Genomic DNA, 15,559 nt, shown 5'->3' with positions numbered 1-15,559 from the left:
TATCTGAAGAAAAACAAAAAGATGTAGATTCTTATAATTTAAAAGATATATTAAAAAGATTTGAAAAACCCACACAAATTACTCTTAGTGACTTGCAAGAAGAAATTAATATTATGAAAAATCAAGTCATAAAATTACAAAAAGATAATTTTGAAATTAAGACAGATTCATTATGCTTAAAAGCCTCTAAAGAAACTAAAGGACAACCATCAACCTCAAAATCAGAATTAAAAATTATTGAAGAAACTGAGGAATCATTTATTAATGAAATCTCTAAAATTCAATTCCAAAAATGGCATGTTTATATAAGGATTAATATTAATCATGAATTAGATATTATTACACAAGCCTTAGTAGACACAGGAGCTGATCAAAATTGTATGAGAGAATGATTAATTCCAATAAAATATTATGAAAAAACAAAAGAAAAATTACATGGAGCTAATGGTCAAAAATTAAACATTAATTGTAAATTATCTAATGTTCATGCATGTATACAAAATTTTTGTATTAAAAATACTTTCATTATAGCAAAAGATTTAGATCAAGATGTTATATTAAGCACCCCTTTTATTACTCAAATTACCCTTTCACAGTAAACAATAAAGGAATTACAACAAATATTTTAGGACAAGATGTAACATTTGAATTTGTTAATCCTCCATTAGTAAATGACATTAGTAATTTAAAAAATATTTCCATATCTAGGATAAATGCTATTACTAAATTAGAGAGTCATGAAATTGTTCCATCAAGAGATTGGCTCGATACTAGAAAAATTTTAGATGCTTGCATTACAAAACATGTTTTAAACTTTTTGCATTAAAATTTAAAAATTTTCAAAATCATGTTTTCAATCAAATACAAGAGTCAAAATTTTTTTACTCAAATAGTCTCTCTCATAATAACTTTCAGGACGAGATATTTTTGAGAGAAAGTAAGGGAAAGATGGGCACTCCCATCAAACCCCAAAATAATCCAAAATCAAAAGCATCGTATGCAATGCTGCCACCTCAACAACCTATTACCCCACAATCAAAACCTTCAAAACCCAATAAATAGATAACCACTATTACCGAACCAAATCGGTTCACTCTTCTAGATGAAGAATCTATTTCTTCATCACCACAAAAAAATTACCAACAAGCCCTTGCAATACCAACATCTTATTCACCTTCTCCATCAAAACCTATTAACAATAATCCACCTTTTCAATACTTTGAAAAGGAAACAACCCAATTAATTTGTATTACTGAACCCGAATTCTGGGAACAAACAAAATTGCTTTTCCAAAATGCAAAATCAAAAAGTCTTGAGACCACAAGATTGGCGTATTGGAATTTATAAAAAAAGCCCATTTTCTCAAACTTTTATTCCTCAAGAATTTTCTTATAAAGATTATCAAAAAGCCTGGTTTTATACTTTCTGTTTATCACATACAACACATTCTTGGTTCTTCATATTTGACAAAACCTATCCAAAAACTTTTCCAAAATGGTTTCATTTTTTTGGTTTAAATGAAAAAAATTCTCCCACCTTTGATTTGGGAAGGATATCAATTATTCACCAAAAATTTCAATGACAATGAAGAACCTTTGCTAGCATTTTCCAGCAATTTCTTAATTGCTTAGATAATGAATTGGCAATTTTATATCACTGCACCTCCTCCAAAATTCAGAGAATTACGAAGAAAAATCTTTATTAAATTGTGGCCTAGCTTTTCCATCCAAAATGTTAGCCCACCAGTAGTGCAAGTATGGATTTCTCAACACCCTCATTTATGTTAACCTCAACAACAATCAACATTTCTGACACAAAAATCAAAACTTCTAGCTGAGTTGGCTCAATGCCAAACTACTCAAGATATGGACAAAATTAGTATGGCCATTGGATCTTCCTCATCTTAAAAACCAAATTCGGACAACACTAAGTCACCAAATGATCAAGAAGAAGATGACTATTATGCAATGTTCCATGATCAATTATGATTTCAATAAAAGAAAGGACAATGACTCAGCACTAGCTTTATCACGAGTTCAATACTTTCAATGGATATCAAGATTTTTCAAGATTCCTTATCAATAAGATCATTTTGTCGGCCAATATCAAGAGAAGTTCTCAATAATTGAAGACACGTATTCAAGACAGCTCATCAATTTATCATCTACTTTATATTTTTTTATGTATTGTAATAATTAAGACAAATTCAAATGTATTTGAAATCCGCTCCTTTGTAGTATAAATATGTATCACTTAGAATGCAAGAGTAGAATGCAAAAATGAGAGAACAACAAGTGAGAGAACAAAAATTTGTCCTTTGACAAATACTTTGTAAAATTTATCAAGCAATAAACGTTTCTTCGTCAAATTTCTACTTGTAAGTTATTATTCATTTCTTTTCTGTTCACATTTTTTACATTATTTCATTTCTTTTCACATTTATTATTACAATAACATTTACTATTCATTTTCAGTACATAACTTTTATTACATCCTTCACTTTTTTAAGATCCTACCTTATATGGTATCAGAGCCAAGTGTTATTAGAAGTGAGGAATTAGGAATCAAAATTCTCAAAAACTAACTACCACTACCGTAGTTACTATTTCACATCTGTAGCAGTTTACTATTCATCTGTAGCACTGTTCATTTCTTAGTTAAATTAAGGATTAGATATATCTAAAAGGTTTTAATCTAGAAGAACTCTAGAATTGATTCTAGGTTGCGCTTGGTCAACCTGAAGGGTGCGCTTGGTCAGCCTGCAACCATTGGTCAGCCGTGTTATGTGGTCCCAGAGGTGGTCTCGTAATCTAGGAGAAAAACTAGAACTTTTAGATTAGAATTATTTTAGAGATGTTTAATTTCTTAAGGAGATTAGAAAGTAGCAGTAAATGAGATGATAGTAGTAGCAGTAATGCTATTAGAATTAATAATCAACAACAAAACACAAACAATAATCAAGAACTAATGAAATCTATTAACACACAAGAAATCAATATGGCAAAAATTGATCAACACTTACATAAGTGGAACATAGCACCAATTAGAAAAGACACAATATATCAAATAGGTAATTTTGAATTTATGTCAAATTACTCTATTAAAACAACAGAAGACACAATAATGATAACCGAAGAAAAGGTTGAAGAAATTCAACTCTTTTTTTAAGAAGCAATACATAAACACAAACAAAACAATTATAAATTTTTACACATATATAGGATTAGTACAAGTAGCAGTAAAACCATTATTTAGATTAGGGCAAAAAATTCTAATATTAGTAATGTTAAAAGACGCAAGAAATTTAAACTTCAATAACTCTTTATTAGCAGTATTAAACTCTAATTTGGAAAGTGGACTAGTATATTTCGATTGTTATCAAAACTTCACAGTAGGATTATATGATCCAACAATAATGTCTGCATTAACTATTAACTTAAAAGCTTCTAACTTTACTTATCAAGATAAAGCCTAGCCAACATTAATATATAGGATTTATTACAAAGTTATGAATACCACAATAAGTCCAAGAGCCATTAGGATGTTCCCACCATGACACACAGTTATTATGAAATCTGATAGAAGAAAACATAAAACTTCTACACCAAAAAGATTAGCTTGGGATGAAATTATTAAACAAACAGATTGGAAATTAGAAAAATTATGCCCTCTAAAACCTTTACATGACCAAAATGAATTTGAAATACAATAAATAATACAAGAACCAGAGGATACAATAAGATTAAATTTTTGAGAAATTCCTTAGAACAAAATCAACCCATAATTACTAATAAAAATCATCACAACCCTAGGATTGAAGAAATCACTACACCTAGGCCCTCATCAGCAAATTCAATAAGTAAATTAGTAGGAGTAAATTACTCTCCTCCTGTACCAAAACTTGCATATGAAAACACATCAACTCCACCTAGTTCACCAACACAATCAGAAGTATTAGGAAATTATAGTCAAATTAACACAATAACTAAACCCTTTGAAATTAACAAAGAATTATTAAAACAAGAATTCCTACACAACTATAATAAAGAAAAAAGACAAATTTTCTTTACAATATTTAAACTAGATGAACAAAATACCCTTAGATCTAAATGGTATAGTACACAAGAGAAATTAAAACAAAATATTTATTTCTTTAATTGGTTAGAAAATTGAAAATATTATCAAAATTTAAGTGAAATGAAAGCTATTTTTGTAACAACTAATACGACAAAAAATTGGCAAACATCAACAAATAAAATTATTACATCTATACATCCACCTTTAGAAGAAATAAAAATAGAACATCAACAAGTGGAAATAATAGCATTTTTTTGGTTTAATGAAAAAATTCTCCCACCTTCTGTTTGAAGAATCAATATTTCGCCAAAAATTCAATACAGATGAAGACCTTTGCTAGCATTTTCCAGCAATTTTCATGTTATTATTCATTATATCCTCACCTCCTCCAAATTCATAGAATTACGAAGAAAAATCTTTATTAAATTGTGGCCTGCTTTTCCATCCAAAATGTTAGCCCACCAGTAGTGCAAGTATGGATTTCTCAACACCCTCATTATTCAACCTCAACAACAATCAACATTTCTGACACAAAAATCAAACTTCTAGCTTAGTAACAGACTGTAGGAAACCCTATTGGAAAGAAAGGTTCCTAGATGGTCTACCTAGATTATTCAATCAAACTGTTAAAAATGCATTATACAAAAAAATTGATGGAAATATACCTTACGAGGATTTAACTTATAGAGATTTAATTAGTTTTATTAACAATGAAGCTTTAATAATTTGTACTGATTTAAAATTAAAAGCTAAATTAAAAAATGAATTAAAACATAAGAAAACAGAATTAAGTGGATTTTGTAATCAATATGTTTATGAAAAAATATTAACTCCCTCTATTCAATATAAAAGAGATAAACAACGAAAGCAATATAAAAAACCTTATTATAAAAAAGATTAGTAATATGAACCAAAATTTTAAGGTAAGCCTTATAAAAAGAAAAAATCTTCTAATAAGAAAATATCCAAAAAAATCTATCACATGTTAGAAATGTAAACAACAGGGTCATTATGCAACTAAGTGTCATATGAAAAATCAAATTAAAAAAATTAGAAATAGATTCAGAATTAAAACAACAATTATTAAATTTTATTCAAACAAACTTTGAAAAGGAATCTAGTATTATATAGATAACATAGATATGATTTATCATATTCAAGAAAACTCTTCTGAAACAATGAATGAGTCTTCACAAGATTCTGACGATTGTGATTGCATGGGGCCTTGCTACTGTGCAATGAAATCAATAAATATGATATCAACCTCTAGACCTAAGTCAATCAATGTTATTACTAAATCAAAAGAATTTTTGTTAGATATTACTGATAAAATTTAGGATGAAGATATTAAAAGAGAATATTTATTAAAACTTAAAGAATTAAATTTATCTGAAGAAAAACAAAAAGATGTAGATTCTTATAATTTAAAAGATATATTAAAAAGATTTGAAAAACCTAAACAAGTTACTCTAAGTGACTTACAAGAAGAGATTAATATTCTGAAAAATCAAGTCAAAGAATTATAAAAGGATAATTTTGAAATTAAAACAGATTTATTATGCTTAAAAGCCTCTAAAGAAACTATAGGACAACCATCAATCTCAAAATTAGAATTAAAAATTACTGAGAAAACTAAATAATCATTTATTAATAAAATCTCTAAAAATCAATTAAAAAAAGGGCATGTTTATATTAGGATTAATATTAATCTCTAACTAGATATTATCACTCAAGCCTTAATAGATACAAGAGCTTATCAAAATTGTATGAGAGAATGATTAATTCCAACAAAATATTATAAAAAGACAAAAGAAAGATTACATAGAGCTAAAGGTCAACAATTAAACATTAATTATAAATTATCTAATGCTCATGTATATATACAAAATTTTTGTATTAAAAATATTTTTATTCTAGCAAAAGATTTAGATCAAAATGTTATATTAGGTACCCCCTTTATTACTCAAATTTACCCTTTTACCTCAAATAATAAAGGAATCACAACAAATATTTTAGGACAAAAAATAACATTTGAATTTGTTAATCCTCCATTAGTAAAAGACATTAGTAATTTAAAAAATATTTCTATATTTAGGATAAATGCTATTACTAAACTAGAGAGTCTAGAGATTGTTTCCACAAGAGAATGGCTTGATGCTAGGAAAATTTTGGAAGCTTGCATTACAAAAACATGTTTTAAACTTTTTGCATTAAAATTTAAAAATTTTCAAAATCATGTTCTCAATAAAATGCAAGAATCAAAAACTTTTTACTCTAATAGGCTCTCTCATAATAACTTTCAAGACAAGATATTTTTGAGAGAAATTGAGGAAAAGATGGGCACTCCTATCAAACCACAAAATAATCAAAAATCAAAAGCAACGTATGCAATGTTACCACCTCAACTACCTATTACCCCACAATCAAAACCTTCAAAACTCAATAAACATAAAACTATTATTACCCAACCAAATCGGTTCACTCTTCTAGATGAAGAATCTGTTTCTTCATCACCACCAAAAAATTACCAGCAAGCCCTTATAATAGCAACATCTTATTCACCTTCTCCATCAAAACCTATTAACATTAATCCAACTTTTCAATACATTGGGAAAAAAAAAAAAAAACAACCCAATCAATTTGTATTATTGAACCCGAATTCTAGGGATAAACTCTTCAAGAAACCTTATCAAAAAAATTTCCTCCAGATTTTTATTTTATTCCTAATGATCTATTAAAAACAATAACCTTTTATGAATTTATTTTAGTTGATACTGATTCAATTGAAGTTACCCATAATCCAGATAGAAATGATCCAAATAAAAATGCTTTTACAAAATTCAAAATAAAAAAAGTTTAAGACTACAAGATTGGCGTATTGGAATTTATAAAAAAAAGGCCCATTTTCTCAAACCTTTATTCCTCAAGAATTTTTAGATAAAGATTATCAAAAGGCCTGGTTTTATACTTTCCGTTTATCACATACAACACATTCTTGGTTATTTATATTTGATAAAACTTGTCCAAAAACTTTTTCAAAATGGTTTCAGCAATGGTTTCATTTTCTTTCACATTTAACCCCTTATATTTGAGAATGTAGCTAAAACACCTAACAACAAAGTTTAAATTTAGCAAAATACACCCAGGCACCCAAGACCACCGCCGACCATCGGCCACCACCACCGGCTGCTGAAGCCCGTCATCGAAACGGGGCATGATCGGTGAGATTTGGCCAGCCGTTCACCGTTTTAGCTGTTCCCAGCCAGATCCATGGCGATTTGGCTGCTTCCAACTAGATCCATGCCAATCTGGCTATTTCCAGCGAGATTGAAGGCCAACAACAATCAGATCATCGTGGATCTAGCTAGAAACGGCCAAAAATGGCTAGATATGTTCTAGCCGTTTTGGGCAAAATCCATGGCGATCTAGTCGTTTTCGGCCTTCAATATGGCCAAAAACAAACAAATCGGCTCAAGGAAGGCCAAATCTCGCCAGTCATGCGTCGATCTGGCGACTATTTCTGGTGGCCGGTGGTTCTGGCTAGTAGCCGGCGGTGGTCTTTGATGGATAAGGGTATTTTGTTAACTTTTAAACTTTTTTGTGGTTGGAGTGTTTTAGCTAAAATCTCAAATGTAGGGGGTCTATGCTAATTGTTATTTGGTAGACATTTGAGGACAATTTAGTCTAAAATGGCTTTTATTTAATGTCAAATTTGGTTTAAAAAAAAAAAAAAAAAAAGACAACCCCTATAAAAAAAGATTAACACCCCCGAACTAGGTAATCTAATAACCCCTAAAATGACCAACAATATTCACTATTAGGAGTGTTTCATTCTCGTAATCTTATATTACTGTCAAACCAAACAAAGGAATGTCTAGAATCAAAGATAGATAACATGAGTTATTTGCCCATAACCCTAGCCAAACTAGGGGTGTTCAAAAGAACCGTTTGGAACCAGAACCGTTGGGTACCCGGTGTTTGGTTCTGGTTCCTACCTAGAACCGATTGTCAATGGGTAGTTTCTGGTTCCAAAAATCTGGAACCGACACTGTATGGTTTCGGTTCCGGTTCCTATAGTCAAGAACTGAAACTAGAACCAAGAACTGGGACTGAAATGAAATATTATTAAGGAGTGGGGGGTTTTTTGTAATTTACCTGCCACATATAAAAAGTTCAGATTAGGGCAAAAAAATTCATTGTTTCTTTCGTCTATGTCGCTCTTTCTCTCTGTTCACTCACGTCTATGTTGCTCTTTCTCTCTATTCATTCACACACACAACTTCTGAGCCTCACATCACACTAAAGCACTAAAGCATGATCTTTGGAATCTAGAAGAAGACACTAAAGCACTCTAATTTCTTAAGGTAATTTCCATTTCTTTCTTTTAATTTTATTTTTGAATTTTATTTGACCAACAGAACCAAAATCCATATAAAAACTTTATGTTGAGCATTATATCGAACACATTGCGTCTGCATATTATAATGCAAATACTAATTGACAAACAGACATACTGTGTGAATAATTTAATCATATGGGATCCAAAATACGACCACCTAAAGTCTAAAAACTAACCTTCAATTTTTTGAAGCAAATGCCTTTTTTTATATATATATATATATATCTTTTCTCTTTTGGTTTTGAATCATGAACCAAACTTCCACTTTATTTGAAATTTGGACTAAATTGTAGACCTTCCCAGGCTGGACCTCTGCTCAAATAGGGTTAGTGTCAATTGGGTTAGGGTCAGGCTTTTCAAAGAAATCTCCATGAACCAACCAAGAATTGATAAAGGTGAAAAATCTAGTTGTAAGTATATGTATATCCTGGCTATATAACACCAAATTTAGATTTAAATAAAAAGAAGAATGTTAAGATGATATAATACCACAGATAGGCAAATAATGATGTTCCCTGAAAAATTAAAAGACACATGCATGCTTGGTTTTATTAAGATAAAAAAGGGAATTAGTTTGACGATATTTGAACATGGTGCTTGGTGGTATGTAAAGTTTACAAAAGGAAAAAACTTTAAAAAAGGAAATATTAGAGAGAAAAAAGTTGTCTTGTTTTTCTTAGCATTTGACTATCACAGTTGTTGTTGATTAAATATATTTCAACTCTAACACTTAATTTCTTCAGTTTCAGTAATATGCAGATGCAATGTGTTCAATATAATGCTCAACAGAAAGTTTTTATATGGATTTTGGTTCTTCATTTATGTGTTATGGATAAAAGTGATTGCAATGGACTTGAACCTATATATGTGAAGAAGATAGACTTGAATCTACAATCTATATATGTGAATCTACAATGTATCTTTATGCTCTATTAAAAACGTGTTTCTATTTCAGAGCATAAGTGTTTTAATTTGTGAATATACATACTTCTCAATTACTTGTCTTAATTTGTGTGTGTGTGTGTGTGTGATATTACCATTTATAAAAGTATTGTATTTTAATTGCTTATATGTCATATGACAGGAGACCAAACTTTTACATGATCCATTTATTTGATTGGTTTGATGAAAGGCGGTCAATATTTCCTTTAGGAATAATCCATGTAAAGCAAATCAAGCATTAATGGACAGTGACTCTAGTCTCAATTTTGCTTGGATGTTTTATGAAAAGAAATCTCACAACTGTGTATTATGTTGATATGTTAAGATATTTAAGGATATTCATTTAGACAACCAACTGCTGAACCCTCCAAAGGATGGTGATAATGTAACATTCACTACACAACCTTAGAATTTGGCATGAAAAAGTTAGGTAGTTAAGTCAGTTAAAACATTTAAGAAGCATGTAAATACTATTTTTATTTATTAATGGCATAATATCACATAAACACTACATATATAAAAATTATATGTATTTTAAATTCTTTTGAAGTTGAACTTGGCAAATTTTTTGCAAGAACAATGTCATTAAATAGAGAGAACATTGACATTGGGGAGGATATGCCTAATATTGTTAGAGAGTCTATCTCAAATGTGCATGGACAACATAAGCCATCTGACATGTGGCAACACTTTGAGAAAATTTTCAATGAGACAATCGGCATAGCAGACCAAATGAAGTGTTCGTATTATGGAAAGATGTTGGTGTATAATGCAATGAATGGAACTTCTTCTATGAGTAAGCATTTATCCAATTATAAGAAATGCCCAAGCAATGTAGATAGAAGCCATGAGATAAACGAAGAAGGAGAGGAAAGTAGTACGATTAACACATGGAAATTCAATCAAGAGGTGTCTAGGCAGTTGCTTGCTGAAATGATTATTATTATGGAAGAACCTTTTCGAATGGTGGAGCAGCCACCATTTAGGAGATTTCCAAATTCATTGCAACCTTTGTGGTCAAATATTTCTCGCATCACATTGGCTAGGGATGTTGTGAAACGTTTTGATTATGAGAAGGTTTTACTGAAAAGTAAGTTGTGGTCTCTAAAGTCTAGGATTGCTTTGACTACCGATATATGGACTTCAATTCAGAATATTAGCTACTTACGTCTCACTGGTCACTACATTGATGAGAATTGGGTTATACATAAAAGAATTCTCAGTTTTGTGCCTATTAGTAGTCACAAGGGAAGGGAGATAGGCAAAGTGGTTGAGAAGTGCATTTTTTATTGGGGTATTGAAGATAAAGTGTCTACTATAACAGTGGATAATGTTGGTGCTAATGACATGGCAATCGCTTACTTGAGGGGCAACTTAGCACTACTTCTGGATGGTGAGTTCTTCCATATGAGATGTATTGCTCATATTATGAATTTGATCGTGAAGGATGGTCTTAGTGAGACAAAAGATTATATTAGTCGAATTCGTAATTCGGTTAAGTATGTGAGGAGTTCCCCTACTAAAGCTAAAACGTTTCAGAGATGTGTGAAAGAAGAAGTGTGAAAGAAGAAATGATTGCTTATAAAGGTGGTGTGTGTCTTGATATTGCTACTAGATGGAATTCCACCTATTTGATGTTAGATGTTGCAGTAAAATTCAAGAAAGCTTTTCAGAGGTTGGAAGATGAAGATCCCACCTACATTGCGGGTTTGTCACATGATACACCTTCTAACGAAGATTGGGAAAAAGCAAATGTATTTGCTAAATTCCTTAGAAAATTTTATGAAGCTACAAAAAAAATGTTAAGGTCAAACTATGTGACTTCTGACAATTACTTTCAAGAGACAATTGGTATTGTGCTTTTTTTGAATGACTGGGAAAAAGACACAAATTCAATACTTAACAACATATCAAAGAAAATGAAAGAGAAGTTTGATAAGTATTATGGAAGTGTTGATAGATCGAACATGATGGTATTGATTGCAACGGTTTTAGATCCTCGATTTAAAATGAAATATGTGGAGTGGGGGTACAAAAAGATTTATGGTAATGATTTGCAAAAGGTTGGGTTGACGTCAAGAAAGTTGAGAGATTTGTTACAACGGTTGTATGATTTTTATGTGGAGGTTGTAGCAAGTTTCTAAGAAAGCCAAATTTCTTGTTCTTCCCAAATTACTGGAATTAGCCATTCTTCAGTTACTGGTGTGAGTTGTGATGATATTGAGTGCGACCCCTCCTTAGACGAGTATGAGGAGGAAATGGAGGTAGAGGTTCATGATATGACAAAATCAGAGTTAGAGATTTACCTCGAGGAGAAATGTCTACCCGTGAAGTCCAACTTGAACATACTAGATTGGTGGAAAGTAAATGCTGCAACGTATAAGGTTTTCTCGTATATAACAAGAGATGTGTTTCCTATTCTGGTATCTACAGTTGCTTCTGAGTCAGCTTTCAGTACATCAGGTCGTGTACTTGATCACTTTCGAAGTTCTTTAAGTACACCCATTGTGGAAGCATTAGTTTGTGCACAAGATTGGTTGAGATATGCATATACCCCAACAACTTTTGAGGATTACTTGATGGATGCAGAAAGTTATGACTCAGGTAAAAAAATAATATTAATCTTTTATATTCATATTTAGTTAATTTATTCCCAAATTATTGTATTCAATATTTTGAACTTACTAATTGATTTTCTTGTATTTATTTTGTAGAAATTAATGCACATGAGGCAAGCAATTTAGAGCATGAAGCATGAGATATTTTCAGTTTTTCATATTTGGATGTTGTTAATTGTTATGTTACTTATTTTATACGTTATGTAATTTCATTGTTTTAGTTTTGGAGTTTATAATTTTGAATTTGTGACTTTCAAAGGATTATTGTAATATTTTAATTTTGAATTTGTGATTTTCAATGGATTATTTTAATTTTTTAGTTTGAAATTTAAAATTTAAAATTTTAATTTTGTTAACAAGTGCCAGGTGGGGGGTATTTGTAAGTTTTTAAGAGTTTTTTTGTCATTTTAAAGACTTTGGGGGGGAGTAATGAATTTTACAGGGTACCCAGAACCGGAACCGAAACCAGAACCGTTTTTACATGTTCTAGTTCTGGGTATTTAGGAACTGGAACCGTCGGTTCCGATTCCGATTCCAAAATTTAAGGAACCGTTGGTTCCGATTCCGATTTCGGTTCCTTCCAAAAATGTAGGGTACTTGGAATCGAACACCCCTAAACCAAACACAACCTCAAGATTTTTTTTCCTAGCTTTAATGATGCCAATGGGAAACGAGTATTTGATAATCTGGTTATGTTTGACTGAGTAAATATGTCAACAAAAAAAGATGTATTTCAAGTAATTTTGAGGTCCATTGCTATTCCTATTTCCTACTTTCGTTGTTGAGATTGGATTATTATAAATTTGATTACGCCTTTTAATCCAAGAATATTATTTTTTAAACCTAATCCTCAATCCTAATTAAACTGACCAATACAAGCCCTCATGTCATATATTTTTTTATGGAATAGAATGGGAATGGTTATAGAAATGTAAATGGAATGAAAGAAGGAAATGAAGAAGATTTCATTGTTTGGTTATAACAAGGAATCTTGAGGGAATGGAATCAAATGTGAAATGTGGAAGAAAAAATAAAATAAAAAACCCTCAAGATTTAAAATATAGGATTTAAGTTCAAAATTATAATTAAACTTTAAATTACAAAATTAGTTATATAAAAAAAATTAAGTGCATTTGATATATATATATATATAAAGTGTAGGCTCCACTTTCTAAAATAGTCAAGTAATTGATGATGGTTAGAACCCTAGTCAAAAAGAAAATGAGATGGATGTATGTTTGTAGGATTTTAGATTGATTCAGAATATTTCTTTGCTGGTTCCAATGATTTGCTTGAGTCTTTTGCGGATAGTTGTAGTCGTTACATGCACTATTACTATTATTTTTTTTTTTTTTTCTCATAATCCTACTACTTTAGCTTTTTATTATTTCATACAATGAGATGAGCTCTTTTCAAATAACTACATCCAGATATTGTGCTTCTAAGGTTTTCAACTTATAATTTGTTGGTCACTAATTCACTGGGTTTATCACTACAATTCTACTGCAGAACTCCAACCTAAACAGCTAGATAACTTTAATTCTAGGTATGCTATCAGAACACTGATTGTGTATGTCAAATTCTATGACCTGAACTGACGTAGCAGAAGAGTTGTAGGGAAATTAAATCTTCAACAATTAGGGCTAGAATAGGGTGATTGTGGTTGGAACAATGGAAAATAACTAGGTTTAAAGAAAACCTTTGAATTAAAATTCTGAATTAAAGAAAATATTACAATAAACTGACTATGTTGTCCTATTTATACTAGTTAGGAAAAATCCTATTTCTAGACTGAAAAATATTCCTAATATTTTATTAAATGGGAATCCTAAGTAAAAAAGGAAAACTAAAAACTATTCCTAATTAATATTTTATTAAATAGGAAAAATATGCTAAATAATATTAATAATATATTCTCTGCATCATGAACTGTTTTAAGGAAATCGTATAGGCAGAGTTCTTTACGAGACTGGTAATTTCTAGCCAATGTTAACCAAACAAATTTCAGAATGCAAAAATTAATGTAATTGCATAATCTAAAACCGCAGCCAAAGAAAACAGAACAAAAGCTATATAATACTTCAGTTAAAAAAAAATAAAAAAATAAAAATAGAGTAGAAGCTCATATAAACAAAGTTTAAATTGCAGAAACATGGAATTTAAGCTAAAATTGAAGAATATTTAAAAGATAAAATCAAGTTGGAAGTCTATTACCTTGTTAACTTGTGTGGAGACGAAAAGATGAGATCCTCCTATTTGATGCAGAGATGGCGAGATAGTAACCGAGAGAGCTTGTTCAAATGATGAAGTTTAGTATATAAACTACAACATTCATAATGTTTAAAAGGTTAGGAATGAGATCCCTTCCTCAGCTGACAAGAATGGCATCCCCACATTTTTAAGAAACACTTTAGGAATGATATGCCTCCCTCAACTGACAAGAATGGCATTTCCTACATCGTTAAGGAATGCATATCCCTCATACAAGTCTGCAAGAAACCAAGGGAATAGGTATCCGCTTGTCAATTCCATCAAGCAGATATTGTTCTACCCTCGCTCAATTTCTTCTGGTGGTTCTTTCCTACATTGAATCAAAACTGCATACAAGAGAACTGTAGGATTAAGTCCATGCAATAATCAGTTGTTAAGTCAATTTGGATTCTTATAGACAGAATCTTTATTGAAAATTGTAACGCTTTAAGAATAAAACACTAAAACCAATTACATATTTACTTTTTAATAAGCATGTTTGTTAATGAGACATTTTCTCGAACATCTGATGGAAGTTTTTTTTATCAATGGCTTCACCTAAATTCCCTGGAAAACATTCTCTTACATAATTGTGTCTTACTCTAACTGCTATCTTTTATTTCACTGGATCCTCTTCTTTAGTTTTCAGGAGACAAACACACCGTATTTTATTTGTGCCCACTATCTTCTCAGAATCATGGCGCAATGTTGTTCTCGTTTATTGAATCGTAGATACAGCAAAAACAAAGAGGTCTTGGAAAATTGTCAAATTAAATGAGTTGGATTCAGAGGTTTTCCATTTTTCAATCTCACAATAAGCAATTTACGTCGAAAAGAAACATAATCAACGCTAAAAACGCTTTGAATCTCTCTGATTTCCCCATCCTCATACCTATCTTTATTGGGCACAATTTGGTTTACACTTTACACAGTGGCGGGGAGCTAATATTTAAAAATATTCTATAGGTTATTACAATGACATATAATAAATGTTATTTTTGAATTAACCAATTCAATAATTAGATTAAAATAATAAACTAAATTAAATTTTATATTATAAATAAACAAGGCAAATCTTATACAAATTTAACTATCCATTCCAATATTTAAGTTTAAATTAAATTAAATTTTAAATTATAAATAAATATTATATCTAAGAATCTCTATCGAACCACTCGATCATTATCTGAATAATTTCCTAGAAAAAAAAACACTTACCCCTATTATAAGGGAATACAGAGCAAGAGCAAAATGTTTTTATTAATTAACTATT

The 15,559-nt window shown here is 30.4% G+C and overlaps 1 protein-coding gene across 1 annotated transcript; it reads left to right on the top strand.

Annotated features, from left to right (window-relative positions):
- Window positions 1-10,989: 10,989 nt before the first annotated feature.
- LOC116122558 (zinc finger BED domain-containing protein RICESLEEPER 2-like) lies at window positions 10,990-12,176 on the top strand. The gene is made up of 3 exons (XM_031408394.1): window positions 10,990-11,464; window positions 11,615-12,022; window positions 12,133-12,176. The coding sequence occupies exons 1-3, from the start codon at window positions 10,990-10,992 to the stop codon at window positions 12,174-12,176; spliced, it is 927 nt and encodes a 308-aa protein (XP_031264254.1).
- Window positions 12,177-15,559: the final 3,383 nt, after the last annotated feature.

The sequence above is a fragment of the Pistacia vera genome, unplaced genomic scaffold, assembly GCF_008641045.1.
Source record: "Pistacia vera cultivar Batoury unplaced genomic scaffold, PisVer_v2 Contig1023, whole genome shotgun sequence".
Lineage (NCBI taxonomy): Eukaryota > Viridiplantae > Streptophyta > Magnoliopsida > Sapindales > Anacardiaceae > Pistacia > Pistacia vera.
Note: the sequence above shows the minus strand (reverse complement) of the source record. Positions and strands in the feature narration are given on the sequence as shown.

Excerpts from the sequence above, each read along its gene's own strand:
- LOC116122558 (XM_031408394.1), top strand. The coding sequence starts at position 10,990 with ATGATTGCTTATAAAGGTGGTGTGTGTCTTGATATTGCTACTAGATGG. Across the intron at positions 11,465-11,614 it reads GGGGTACAAAAAGATTTATG|TTACTGGTGTGAGTTGTGAT; the intron begins GTAATGATTTGC and ends GCCATTCTTCAG. Across the intron at positions 12,023-12,132 it reads TGCAGAAAGTTATGACTCAG|AAATTAATGCACATGAGGCA; the intron begins GTAAAAAAATAA and ends TTTATTTTGTAG.